Source organism: Glandiceps talaboti, chromosome 1 (genome assembly GCF_964340395.1).
Source record: "Glandiceps talaboti chromosome 1, keGlaTala1.1, whole genome shotgun sequence".
NCBI lineage: Eukaryota > Metazoa > Hemichordata > Enteropneusta > Spengelidae > Glandiceps > Glandiceps talaboti.
Window position 1 is genome coordinate 13532342 of NC_135549.1, and position 15050 is coordinate 13547391.

The 15050-nt window shown below is 38.9% G+C and overlaps 1 protein-coding gene across 1 annotated transcript in view; it reads right to left on the reverse strand.

Moving 5' to 3' along the window:
* Positions 1-15050, reverse strand: part of LOC144439449 (protocadherin Fat 4-like) — a 46919-nt gene that overhangs the window by 3558 nt on the left and 28311 nt on the right. Inside the window, exons 10-26 of the mRNA XM_078128739.1 lie at positions 14726-14976; positions 14032-14137; positions 13273-13542; positions 12362-12595; positions 11716-11862; positions 10669-11433; positions 10129-10450; positions 8884-8993; positions 6626-8327; positions 6075-6316; positions 4713-5678; positions 3723-4053; positions 2966-3117; positions 2160-2343; positions 1572-1630; positions 809-861; positions 128-308 (exon numbers count right to left, since the gene is read on the reverse strand). Coding sequence (XP_077984865.1) covers positions 128-308; positions 809-861; positions 1572-1630; positions 2160-2343; positions 2966-3117; positions 3723-4053; positions 4713-5678; positions 6075-6316; positions 6626-8327; positions 8884-8993; positions 10129-10450; positions 10669-11433; positions 11716-11862; positions 12362-12595; positions 13273-13542; positions 14032-14137; positions 14726-14976 — 6075 coding nt within the window. The remainder of the gene's footprint in view (positions 1-127; positions 309-808; positions 862-1571; positions 1631-2159; positions 2344-2965; positions 3118-3722; positions 4054-4712; positions 5679-6074; positions 6317-6625; positions 8328-8883; positions 8994-10128; positions 10451-10668; positions 11434-11715; positions 11863-12361; positions 12596-13272; positions 13543-14031; positions 14138-14725; positions 14977-15050) is intronic.

Genomic DNA, 15050 nt, shown 5'->3' on the forward strand with positions numbered 1-15050 from the left:
GAATGCATTACAGTCATACGTCATTTAGTCAACATCTCATTTATTCATTTATTTATTGTCATATTAATAAGCAATATATTAAAAAAAATTAACATTCAAGGGACTTCCTAGTATCCAATTCACCTACCTGGGTCCTGCGACCTTCCATCGTAATGTTGCTCCTCTTTCAAGCTCTGTAGTTCGCTATTATTGTCTCGTTGTGGATTCCTGTCATCTGGCTTTGTTTGCGGTTTTTTGGCATAGTTGGTAGTTGGTCTCGGGGCTGGTTTTCTCGGTGGAGGTCTTTTCTCGGTAGTGACTGGGCGAGACTGACAAAGACAATGCAAAATATGTGTTCATTGTAAACGAAAATATTTACAATATATAGAAACTTACAAGCGATACTATGAGATTTGTTCTTTTGTTGTTCAGCCCGATGGAATGACTTTATACGTGTCAGGCTGATAAAAAATTATTTTTTCTATCTAGTATATTTGTTTTTGTCTGTGTAAGCTTGACGAGAATGCTATGGTAATCAAATATCTGGTTGAATTTTGACCCAATTGTGTTACCTACTCTATCACCAGAGCTTTGATATTATAATATTCACGGATTTTATCCAGTGACACGTGTTTCCTGCTTATCTACAGTACATTTATAATTAATTTTCACATTCGAGTATGGTATCATTGGGTGTCGTCACCTCCTTGCAAGTACATCGCATGCGCATGCCATTGGCATGACTGAAACTGTTACCAGTGACAGTGTTACAGCACTTTCACTTGTTCTAACTTTTGGTCGCTGAGGGCGATAAATAGTTGACACTTACCACTGGCAGCATCACAATATTTGATGTTGGGTTCGCTGCTTTAGCTTTGTAGGCTGGAATGAAATGGAAACGTAGTTGTATAGAGATGTTACGGTGGTAATTTATTGTCTGTTCACTCTGTATTTTCACTCCGTTTTTGACAAAACATGATAACTAAAATCAGTATGGCCATAGCTCCTACCTGGTGATAGTTAAGTTTTATTGGATCAGTATGCAAAGCCACGAATCGATGCCACATGTGTAAGTGGTTTATACATTTATGTATTAGAATTATTGGATCACATGAACAATGTACTGAAGTTGAAACAGAATAGCTCAGAAGCGCCATAATTCAGTAATCATCATGATAGTAACTGAGTGTTTGGAGCAGAGTTTTGAATAACTAGAACATTTGGGGAATTTCAATTTGGTAGGATATAATAATTCAAAGGTCATTTCAGACATAATTTGATTTTTAATTGATCTAATTAATAATTCTATTCAAATGATCCGTATATTCTACAGTTATTAATCAGTCAGTAAATAAGTTATAATCAATCAATCAATCAATCAATCAATCAGTCAGTCAGTCAGTCAGTCAGTCAGTCAGTCAGTCAGTCAGTCAGTCAGTCAGTCAGTCAGTCAGTCAGTCAGTCAGTCAGTCAGTCAGTCAGTCAGTCAACCAACCAACCAACCAACCAACCAACCAACCAACCAACCAACCAACCAGTCAATCTGATACCCAAATGTCATTGTTTTCTTTACGTGATGAGTTGGCACTTACCAGAGTTCGAACCCCACCCCTGTCGGGCGCGTGTTTCCCTTGCTGCAGGTTTTACCGGCCTGTCAAGATAAACAATGTAATAATTTACCCATATCAAAAGATAATCAATCTCTCACAGTCTCTGCTACACGTAGCTATGTTTGTCTATCTTGTGTTTTTCTGTGTGTCTGTCACCCTATATCAATTGCGTTATATGCGAGATACACGTAGGGTGATGTTAGTCATTCCGCATATGTTTGCGAACTATCAATTCTTGTACGCATACACCGATGAAACGACACTACATATATATTTAGCTACGGGGTGTCGCGATTCAAGTAGCCATGTATGAATGAATATAGCAGATTAGAGATGTATGACACGAGGGTTTCTACCCCCAGCCCTACTTGTACTAGTGAATCTTAAACTCTGTATCAACATTGCACGTCAACAAACACAATGCAGCAAAGTCGGACGAGTTTGTTAAAAGAAAAAACAACCCGTGCCCATTGGACAAAATGGTTATGACACTACATACTAATTATAATAACGCGACTGTTTGATAACATCACCACATGGAAAAGAACAACAGATACAAAAAAAACTCACTGTTTCTTGTTCTCTCTGAAACATTTACGGTAGATGACAAAAATTGCCAGTAGAATAAGGCAAAGAAGTACCAACGATAACAAAACCAATAGCAATATTCCCCACCAGGTTTGATACCATTCAATACTGTTTGGATCTTCATGGAGAAGTACCTGTGAGACGTCCCACTGAGTAAACGGATCTCCTATAATAGTATAAAATAAGACGTTACCCATATTTCTTCTATGGATGACAAATGGGTAATTATTAATTTGGCTTTTTAATTCTTATGACAACTCTGTTTTCTTTCGTGAAAAAAAAACAATGTAAGACAGCATATACTAAAACTTTGTAACTAAAAAATTGCAAATGATTGAAAATTTAAAAAATATCTGTTATTGTACGTACAGTAACATACTTTTTACACGTGTCACCTTTTTTTAAATAGCTTTTTTGCTATTTGAGTTAAAAACAATGATTTGGCACACTCGGTACAATCTAATAATTGTATAGCGCCAGCAACGTTCTGAACATAACCGTAGAGAAGACTCCTTGAAACCATCCCCGCTCGAACCGTAGAAACCTCTAGGGGTGGGGTGGAATCACATGGTCGCTCCAGGATCTATGAGTAATTTAAAGCGCTGTATCTGCTGCTATTCAAGTCATCTTTGCAAACAAGTACATGTACAAGACCGTCACATAGTTTTATCTCTAACATATTTCTTATTTTTTGTATCAAATGCTGATGTCCAATAATTGTATAGGGCCAAGTGACAATAAAGATATAGTACATGTAATTATAATAATTATAGAAATGGAATACGTACGTATCAATGCATCTGATGGGGTACCGGTAGAATCAGCGGTGAATTTGTTGAATAAGTACGTATTCGTCATGAAATCTTTGTTCCGATCAAGCCCATTGATGTCGTCGGCTATGTCATCCTGTACCCCGTACAGAAACACAGTAATTTCATGGCTGTGGAGAGAGAACAACAAACATTCAATAATTTACACTAGTTAATTACTGCCATCTATGGTTATACCTATGTCACGAATGAATAGAACAGTGTCCGAATTGAGTACCTTGTAGGCCTATAGGTCACATTAGAGACTTTTAGCCAGATAGAGTTTTTCAAGAATTCCCGGATGTACGTACTTAAACGATATCTATCATGTAAGAATGAAAGCTCTATATATTTCTCCATGGTTTCTCTACATTTCCAGGTTTGAGTCATTTAGCGAATAGACGGGCTTTCCTCTATTTTTAGTTCCTTCAAAGAGTATTATCGACTTTTAAAAGAAAGAATGAAAGTTACCATTCTTGCCCTATGTCTATTTTGAATCAATTTGATTAAAATCTGATGTAGGCGATCACCCTCAGAACAACAAATTGGAAAAAAAAAACACGTATACGAAGGAAAGAAATTTGGAGAAAGAAAATCTAGTAGGAATATCTACATCAGATTGTTTCTGAATCAACGACTTGGCAGTGATTGTGCAATCATTGCAACTTTCAAATAATGTCAGCTTCGCAAAGAACATCATCCATACGAACTAGTATGTAAAACTGATCAGACTTACTCCTGGGTTGCCAGTAACCTTCTAGACGTTGCAACTCCTGCACCAACTTCTCGACGTTCTACATGCGAGATTCCCATACGTCCTGTGGGATAGTCTTGCTGTACAATGTCATCAAGGGCGGCCATAAAATCATCTTGGGTTGATTCGAAATAGTCAACGCTAACAGACAAGTAGAATTCTACCAGTCGGTCATATGGATTGAATGTATCGATTCGGACAGTGGCATCAGTCTGGGATGTTCTTTGTGGTGTCCCATCATCCCTCGCCTCAACATACAGAGTGTACTTGGTGTTTTTATCAGGTTGTCTGTCTACGATTACCCGAATGTTACCTGTGTTTTCAAGTGAAAGTTAATTCGTTAAATTTCAGGTCTGTGCATGATTTTTGTAGAATGTTTTGCAAGTACCGAATTAGGCAAATCTGCGTGGCCTGTGAATAAAAATATCATTTCTAGTACTCATATGTGTGAAGTTTTCCTCATTTTCTCTCATCATCTCTACTTTTCTAATATATGAGACGTGTGAGCGACAAGCTGTATATCCTACTAATATTATGGCTCCTTTTGTGGTGATGACTTGATGATATGCATTATACAACTGCATCCCCATCTCTTCTTTCCATATAAACCCACATTCACACTCAAACCAGGTCACGTTGTTCGGTTGTCAGGGGCAACATGGTATCATTTTCATTAAATAACCACCATGTATTATTTCTCCGATTGCATTTTTCCAACCGTTTAATTGTACTGTCTTTTCGACACACATAACGTTTTAACGGTCTGTAATTAGCTTGTATGGCTAAGATAATCATGTTATGCCAATATCTTACTTGTATGTTCATGTTGCCGGGCCTGCTCTATAAAACACGAAGAAATGAAATAGCCACGTTTTCCTATAAATTGTAGCAATGGCTTGTGGTATTATAGAAGAGATTGGGCGTTACATATTGACTGTATTCACTCTCGCTTAAACTAATAGGCAATCTTACCTGTGTTTGAATCTAATTCATATAAATCGGTTGCCTCTATAAAGAAATAAGTCACGGTTTGATCTCTGTCGGCATCTGTAGCTGTTACCGTGACAACAGGTTCACCAAGGTCGTTCAAATAGGATAATTCAGCACTGTAAAAACTTGGATCGAATATTGGGTAGTTGTCGTTGAGATCGTTGTTTGTCACGATCACCGTGGTCGTTGAACTCCTAGAAGGACTTCCGTTATCAGCACCTTCGACAAGGAAAGTGAAAGATGGATGTGTTTCGGCGTCTGTTGGTGATTTCACCGTTATTTCACCAGAAGCTGAATCGATTTGGAAATAAATGTTAGCATCGGTCTCGGACGCGGGGATGCTGTATGCGACCAGACCGTTGGCTCCAGTGTCAGCATCAAAGGCAGTAACGGTGACGACGCTTGTTCCTGCGGGACTGTTCTCGTCAATGGCTGCTTCATACGGATCCTCCGTAAATACTGGATCGTTGTCGTTTTCGTCACCCACATCAATAATGACATCAACTTCACTATACAGTGATGGTGTACCAGCATCTGTACCCTTGCACACCAAGACGTAGCGAGCAATAGTCTCTCTATCAATAGCAGCGGCGGTGAATATTTCTCCAGTATTGGCATTGATGGTGAAATGATCTTTGTTAGCACCACTCTCTATAGAATAGGTCACCAAGCCATTTGGGCCTAAGTCTGGATCAGTTGCTGATATTTGATCTACAGATGTTCCGATTGGTACATTCTCTTGGACACTGAATGCATAAGTATCATATGTGAAATCAGGTGCGTTGTCGTTGACGTCATTCAGGGTGATATCCACTGGAGCTGTTGATGATCTCACTGGAATACCATTGTCACTCACTGTCACTGTCATGCTATACGATCCCTTGGTTTCTCTGTCCAAGTTTTGAGCGACGGTGAGAATACCAGTATCGGAATCAATGTCAAAATGACCTGCAATGTAAAGTATATAGTGCATTTAAGTAGTAATAAACCCTTGCATTATTGATATTTCAAGCTAAATATTCTTTGAACCAAAGAGGATTTATCATAACTTAAGTCTTTCATTTTGTATCCACCTTAGAAATGTTGTAAGGGTCCTCTGTAAATCTCTTGGTTGGAAAAAATTACCATTGTGGTATTTAAGTAAAACAATGGTTGTTATTGTTGTTGACGTTGAATACAATAGATCACTCAGGTTTTCATCTCTCGCTCGTTCACTGCAATTCGACATCTCAACGCGCTATCCATTACCCCTTCCCATCACATGTCTGGTGACGACCCAGCTTCGGTTACTAAATGCATTTTTCATACCATTGTATATATTAACCACAAAAATATTGCCTTTACCTAACTCATTGCCAGCTGTGAGTGCATACGTCAGTTCTCCATTTTCGTCAATATCTTCATCGGTAGCTTCAATGTCAACCACAATAGTTCCTATTGGTACATCTTCATCGATGGCAGTACTGTACGATGGTGGGTCTATGATTGGATCGTTGTCATTGATGTCAGTGATCACCACGCTGACGTAACCGATATCATACAGCATAGGAGTACCTCCATCTGTTGCATTGATCTCCAAGTCAAAACTGAAAGAAAGTGAGATTTGTTTACATGTTGCTCTTCTCTAATTCATAAACATATATCTGAACGAAGACAACATATACATTATGAATGATTGTTCCTGAATTATGCAAGTGAACCTTTCTAAGTACATGAACATCATGTATTGCGACATTGTTGCTAGTGACATTTAGGGGTGCATGTTCGCTTTGGTGATGTCTTGCGTCGAGTTGTTGTTGTTGTAGGTGTTGATGACGGTCGCCGGGTGGTAGTGATATAGTTATGATGAATAGACATTCTAGTAAGGAAAGCAACAGTATGATATGTGTACTTACAGATCCTGAGTTTCTCTGTCAAGGCCAACACTCGATGCGTATAGGTCGCATGTTACAGGATCCACGTAGAATTGGCCCAGAGGATCTGTGTCAGGAACGATGGCACATGTCACTTCACCATTCACCCCACTGTCAGCATCGCTGACTTGTATCGGAGTAACTAACACATCAGCTGTAGTGTCCTCAGCTATGGCTACAGTGAAAAGGCTGGGTGATATTACAGGTGCGTTGTCATTTAGATCATTGACATTGACTTGAACATTGGCTAGGCCTGTGCGTTGAGGTGTACCGCCATCTACGGCTGCTACCATAAGACTAAACATTTGGTCAGTTTCATAATCTATATCATCTACGGTAGTAATTTCACCAGTAATGTTATTGATATTAAATTTTTCCATTCCAAGCCCAGAGGTTATACTATACGAGACATCTGCATTGGTGCCATCGTCGCCATCTGTTGCCATGACAGTGGTAATTGAAGTACCAATAGGAATATTCTCGTCGATGTTCTCGGTGTACTGGTCTGGGTTGAACGTTGGATTATTGTCATTTACATCGTCGACGGTAACTGTCAGTTCCATAGTGTCATTAAACGTGTCGACAGCTAGTAAGTCGCCCCCATTATCAAACACTGTGATTTCCAGTACGTAGCTTGCGTAAGTCTCACGGTCCAGGTGTGCACTAAGTGTGATGACACCACTGTTCCTATCAATCAAGAAAGTGACTCCAGGGTCGCCAGCAGTGATAAAGTACACCAGTTGCCCATGGATTCCTTGGTCTGTATCAGTAGCCACGGCTGTGTATACTAGATCGCTAATTTCGGCATCTTCAGATATCGTAACTGTATCAGTTGGAGAACTGAACGCCGGCGCAAACTCATTGACTGATATGACCGTGATGGTGACTGTGCCCTCACTCGATAAAGGTGGAACTCCTCGGTCGGTGACCGTGTATGTAATAGTGTAGAAGTTTTTAATATGATGTTGTAAATTGTTCTTTATGGTTACATCATTTCCCGACAAAACAAAGTCATCACTCGCATCACCAGCTGTTTTCACGATGCCAACTTGTCCATTTACACCAATGTCGTCATCATTCGTCGTCAAGGTAACGACAACAAAGCCAGTAGATTCATCCTCTACGACGCTGGCACTGTACGCTGAAGGGGTAAATACTGGCGTATTGTCATTGACGTCATCAACAGTAATAGTTATGTTTTCTGAGGCTGTTCTTTCATCCGCAGGGATTAAAAGACTGTCAGCTGCCGTGATAGTAAGTTGGTAGGAGGAAATGGTTTCTCTATCTAGTTTGGTCATCGTGAAGACCTCGCCAGTTGTTTCGTCGATTGTGAAATGACCAGCGTCGTTACCGGTAGTAATACTGAACCATACCTGACCATGTGTATGATTTGGTTCATCGTCATCTGTGGCCGCCACTTGAAAGACACTAGTCTGTAAAATTGAATCCTCGCTGACAGTTGCTGTGTAGGGTGTGGATTGAAATACAGGGTCAAACTCATTCTCAGCAATGATGGTTACAGTGACTAAAGTCGTAGCGGAATTGGCACCGACCGCTCCATTAAGGTCCTGGGCAGTTATTGTCAATGTAAAACTTTGGTCATTTTCGTAGTCAATGGGTCCTGTAGTGGTGATTTCTCCAATGTTTGGATCGACGAATTCAAAGAAACCACTTACGTCACCGGCTGTAACATGGACAAAATAAAGTAATGAAAGGAAAGGGAACAATCGCGGGTACGTATCCGCAGCATATTCGAAATCTCAATGATGCAATTGTATAAAATCAGTTTCTTGAAACAACTCTGTTCCTGGCACATGACAAATTTCTCTTTTAAATTCAACACTAACATAAAACTTTCTTCAAAGGTAGGCTTATATCAGTCATATGCTGATATTAGCCACCGACTCAGTTTCCAGGATGCATACATATAATTATAACATCTTATAAATGGAACAGAAATTGAAGATCTTGGTAAAATTTGAAACAAACCAAAAAGTAACTGCTTGTATATTCACATATGTATATTTTAGCCAAAATGTGTTTTGCTTTAGCACGATTTCCTTACCATTTGGAAACTGATAAATGTATGTATTTTGATAGTCTGAAAGTCTACGACGTGACGGGGCGCCCCCACACATCGGTTAACTCCTCAGGCCGGTGAGGGCGGAACGACACGGTGTACCTTACAGTTTAACAATTTTAAAGTTTAAGTAGCATGTCATGTGATGGATGATACTTACCAGTGATGGTGTATTCAATCACATTGTTGTCATTGAGAGCCGAATCGTCATCATTAGCCAAGACTGTAAATATGGATTCACCAGCCGCCATTTCTTCTGTAACTGTACCTCTGAATTGGGTTAAGAAGAGATAACTTTACACTAAACCCAGGATGTTCAAGATGTACAGTGTACTAACTGTTCATGGTTTTTGGAACTAGGATGTATTTGTCACATGAATGATAGGCTAGGCAATTGAACTTATTTAGCATGGTGACTGCAGGGGCCAAAGATCAAATGCAAAAGCGGCATTTGGATTTGAAAAGAAATAATATACTTCATAGTAATTTGGTTTATTTGTCAGTCTATACGTCAGGTTTTCGTCATCAAGCAAATAGAATATTTATGTAAGCATCAGGTAAGTCACGCGCAAATCAAGGCACTGGTAAATTATGATGATATTAAGTAAGTTACATGTTTCTCCCACGAAATACCGTTGTCGGGCGGTGTTGGCTTTAGATGATGTGATAAGTTTTCACACCCAGAGAAGTATTTTCGAAAAATGGCGATGAATGTATAACATTATGCCGTTCAAAAACTCGGATGACATTGTCGTTGAGAAAATGTGAGACGACACGCAGTGTACCGCATCAATGAAGATAGAGAAAGTTTCTAAATTAACCACAGGGCACTCGGGCTCAGTTAGTTTTGTTTACGAAAACAAACAAACAAACAAACTAACTAACTAACTAACTAACTAACTAACTAACTAACTAACTAACTAACTAACTAACTAACAAACAAGCAAACACATAAAGAAATGAATACTGACAAACATTAACAATAGAGTAATCAGAAATCAGTATCAACAATAGTGGAATTTTGACTTCTGCATCTAGGAAAACATACACCCACTAATTTTTGATACTGCGAAACATTCATTATTGTTGATACTGATTTGAGATTACTATATTGTTGATGTTTGTCAGTATTTATTTATTTATTTATTTATTTATTTATGTGGGTTTTTGTTTGTTTGTTTTCGTAAACAAAACTAACCGAGCCTTAACTTACTGCCCTGTGAATAAACGTAAACTCTATATCATCCATGAATCTGAATTTTTTTAGGAGAATGCTATAAAACGACAAAAATCATTAGTTCAAAGTAACACAAATTACTAGCTCAGAGAGTTGGCTTTCAAGTTTGTCTGTCCGAGTATTTCGGCGGGCGAACTGCACCATGAAGTCTCTGGGCTAACAAATTACCTGTATGCAGTGGAGGTGAATACGGGAGAATTGTCGTTAACATCTGTCACTGTGACCGTTACCATTGCTGTATCAGTATTATCACCGTCTGTGGCTTCGATGGGTAGATTATATGAAGTAGTCACTTCGAAATCAAGTAACTCCAATAGTATTACATCACCACTATCTTGGTCGATACTAAATTCTGGACAGCTACAGGCAGCACCAAATGCATACTTGACGACACCATGGGACGTAACTGCAGAGTCGGCATCCGTAGCCAACACTGTCTCTATCGTTGTGCCGGTCACAGTGTCCTCACCAACGCTTGGTGTGTATGTATCTGGAAATATGAAAGATAAAAATATTAAATTTGTTTCAATTTTAAGATTACTTAAGTTTTAGAATATTCTCAGAAAACAAGTGAATGGCAAGACACAGTCGCAGTCACAGACAGACACACACACGCACACACGCACACACACACACACACACACACACACATACATACATACACACACAGAATACAGGTTGGAAAAAAATATGCCAAATGTTGCTTACTAGGTGTAAAAACGGGTGGATGCTGGTTAATTGGTTCAACAATAAAAGTGCCTTGGACGATGACAGAATTTGACCCTGCATCCTCGACTGTAATTTCTAATGGAAACGATCGATCTCCGGCATCATAGTCGACCACTTGTTGAAGAATTATGTTGCCAAGGGCATTCACCATAAATGTAGTAGTATCACCACTCGTGATGGTGTAAGTCAAAACGTCGGACTCATCGTCATCTGCACACACCAATGAATACAGTACTGTCGTGGTAGTTGTGTCTTCTGATAGGTATTCCGAGAATGTCATATCAGTACAGTACGGTATGACATCATTCACATCAGTAATGGTGATACTCAAAGTTTGTGTGGCCGACAACGGTAAAGCAGCTGCATCCACAGCAGTAATCTCCAAGTCGTAGCTGTCCGTGGTTTCTCTATCCAAGGGCGCCCTCACAGTCACAACCGCGGTGTTTGGATCGATATAAAACTGACTGCTTGGGTCACCGTTAGTTATGGAATAGCTTACAATGCCATCACCAGTATCTGTGGAGTCGGGATCTATGGCTGCACATGTTTCTACAGAATACCCTATTACAGAGTCTTCCGATACAGCGGCACTAAATGGACCAAGGAAAGATGGTCCATCATCGTTGATAGGATTTACAGTTATTATTATATCTATAGTGATGCTTCTAACTGGCGATCCACCATCGGCTACCTGGAGAGTCAGATCATATTGTCTGTTCGGTCCTTCAAATTCCATCGTATCGGCTATAGGAAAATAAAACAGGAATGTGAATCGTAAAGTGACGAAATACAACATATCTCTAGTGGAACCTTACAAGCCAGGAACAATTTTTGACAACAGAATGTGAATCTATCTCTCCCATTGTTTACCTTGCTAGTAAACTACCTGCATCAAACGTGACATGATACTACTTTAACATTATGATGTCTCACGTGGCACTTTAAAATCTTGCAAACTAAAGATAGTCGTAGTTTCTTACAATGTACTTGTGCAAATTCTGCAAATGCGGCGTCAATATAATTTACCTTTCAATGAGACCTCGCCAGTAGTACTGGAAACATCGAACTCGCCAGCAGGACTCTGGGAGATGAGAGAGTATGCTAAGGTACCACCAGCACCAGTATCAGGATCAGTGCATGTCAAATCCGTTGTCGACACTGCTGTGTATGGATCTGGAGAATCAAATGGAAGGAATACCATCAGTTCACTCTGAACACGTGGTCTTGTGTGTCTGTCAGTTCAACTCTTTTACAACATACGTTTGTAAAAACCGTAAGAATTAACATAGATTGTGGTTGCCTCTGGGTAGAAAATGCTTGTCTCGTTTTGTATATATCAGCAATTTTGGAAAATATTTTCCGAAATGACAGTTTTGAATTTTACATTTCAGAATTACAGTGATCACGTCCAAAGCCCTAAATCTGTGAAACAAAGTATTAGCAGCATTTATTAACTTAAAGAGGCCTGGGGTGATTTGTTTTAAAACCAGTTCATTGTACTGAATCTAATTCACTGTACCATTATTGTTAAATTATAATCAAGGGGACCAATATTACATGTACTAAGCCCCACACTATGCAGGATGAATTGTACAATGGTTGCACAATTATTATTATAGATTCTAAACAAATTAAAGTCACTTAATAGTCAATCTCAAGATATTGGACTTACATATGTGTTCATTTTCATCTAGATAGAATGCCGTTGGAGTACACGACGGGTCATTGTCATTGACATCGGTAACGCTTATCGTTGCCGTAGCAGTGTCGGTACTTCCTACACCATCCGTCACGATAATCTCAAGCTCGTACGACGTTTCGTCTTCGTAGTCCAATTCTTTCATCAGTGTCACGACACCACTGACAGAGTCGATGTTGAATTTATCTGTCCCACTGGCAGGATTAACTGTGAAGTGAAGACGAAAAATAGTAGAATCATAAATGCTATATATCAATTTAAAGTGGCACAAGCTGAGTTCATGAGATTTTTACCTCAGGTGTGAAAATATTAACATAAAATCCTGTTTAAACTAATGTTACAGTCAATGCATGTCTTTTAGAGTATGACGTCACAACTGCCTTCTGATATATGCTAGAACACCTGATTACGTATTAGGGTTTTTAAACGTGTAGTAAATTATGTAATATGACCGTTCACATGTTCTATATTTATACAAAGTTAGAATTTGTTCAATTGCAAGTGACAGTTAGGTGTGCTTCAGAAAGTAGAATACTGTGGGTTTTTTAAAATGCAGTTCACCCCCAAAACTTATAAACTCAGCTTGCGTCATTTAATCTACTTTTACTAGTCTTACAGTTGCATATAGCAGCTTCATAGCCCACTGACTCTTTGCTAGAAAGCTGGGCAACAAAAATGACCCGGAAATGTTTCAGATATCACCATTTTGACATCGATAATGTTTGCAAAGATCACGACAAGAGTTATACGTTGGCCAACGTCATTTTAATAACAATGGTGTGAAGTTGTACGAAAAGTCAATTCCATTAGCCAATATACAATTCTGGGAGGTTATAGTAATAGTAAGTGGTCCAGGAATGTCATTTGCTTTCATTGACGTTTACCTGAAGACAACGTATAGCTAACTATCCCATGCGGCAAACCGTTCCCATCAGGATCCGATGCAGCGGTAGAAGCGTCTGTAATGGTGGAACCTAGCAACCTGTCCTCAGCAAAAGTACCATCTAAAGAAGGTGTTGCAGCAAAAGTTGGACCACCGTCATCTTCTGGATCAATGCTAACGCCGACGAGAGCTTGAAGTGTAGTACCTCCATCGGATACATCAATAGTTAGTGAGTAACTTGTTGTTCCTGATTCGTAGTCGATACTATTACCTGTGTTTGAAATGAATGATAGTGGCCAGGGTTAGTTTTCAAATGCTGGAAAACTCCTCTTTAATTGAAAAAAACCCCACAATTCTGTCAGGTTTGACTGCCGTAAAATCACCTAAAATATCTTATGCAGCACCAGTAGAAAGTTTCTCAAGAAAAATCCAAATTTCGCAAATTGAGTGGATACTTCTGGCTCGCAAAATACAAAGTTCAAATCCTAAAATTCAAGATATTTTGTGAATGAAAGGTTTTAAAATAAAATACTGTCGCACTACTGGTTCATTCATTCATTCATTCATTCATTCATTCATTCATTCATTGAATACGATATTTCACATTTTCCATCATTTGTAGAATCTATGATGTCAACAGTTTACAGAGAGGACACGTGGCTACTTAAAATCTGACTTGCAGAAAACAGTACAGACAGAAATCTGATACTGATACCGTGTTGACATTTTATTTGAAATGCCGATCATCTTCTGTCCTTACCTGCAGCAACTTCAACAAGACCAGTGGCATCAACAGTGAAATCAGTACTTATCAACGTGTACGTTAGTGTGTCTCCGTCGGCATCAGTGCAAGTTAACTGTGCCACCTGTGGATTAAAAAAAAGACAACAGGTCATGAAAATTATGACAACAGATTTACCGAAATCCCACATTGAACTTTTAGATTGACGAAAAATTTTGACAATTACTTGAGGCATGGTTATAAGCTTATTTTTCATTGTACTTTACATATGCATCACTGACATTTCATCAGCCAGTTCAAGTCTTTATTTGTACATTTTGTATTTGTCTTACATTCCGCTGATGAATGTATAACCGAGTTGGTCGTTTTCTAATGACTCGATTTGAGTATCTTAGATATTTAATTTTCAATTCAATTTGGTTGCTCAGAAGTACTACATGTGTATAGTCAAAATGAAATGACGATAACCAAATGTATCGATTATTTAATGCCCAACAAATCACAAATCTTGATATTATAATCAATGTGAACTTCCTTTTACAACTTCAGTCACGTCAAATCGTTATCCATAATATGGAATATAGTTGTTGTAGGAGGTGTACACATTTCATGTTATTTATGCTTGAAAACAGATTTCATTCCTCTTGGTTAAAGTGTGCGATATAATATGGGTACATATATCGATGCCTGTATAAATGTAGTGTAAAATTACCGAAGTCCCGACAGCCGATAACTCTCCAATGTTTGCTGTATAGCTGAGAGATGTACACGACGGTTCATTATCATTCAAGTTAGTCACAGTAATCGAAATATCACTGGTTGCTGTACGCGATGGAGATCCGCCATCAGCAGCCTTTATTTTCAACGTGAGAGGGGTACCAGTCGACTCATAGTCTACGTTAGATTTCACTTCTAGTAGACCAGTGGTTGGGTCAAGTTGAAAGTTATTGTCTGTATCGCCATCTGAGATAAAAGACAAACAAACAAGAAACACTTAACAATTGCAACTTGGAACAATTGGCTAGTCACCGAGGGGC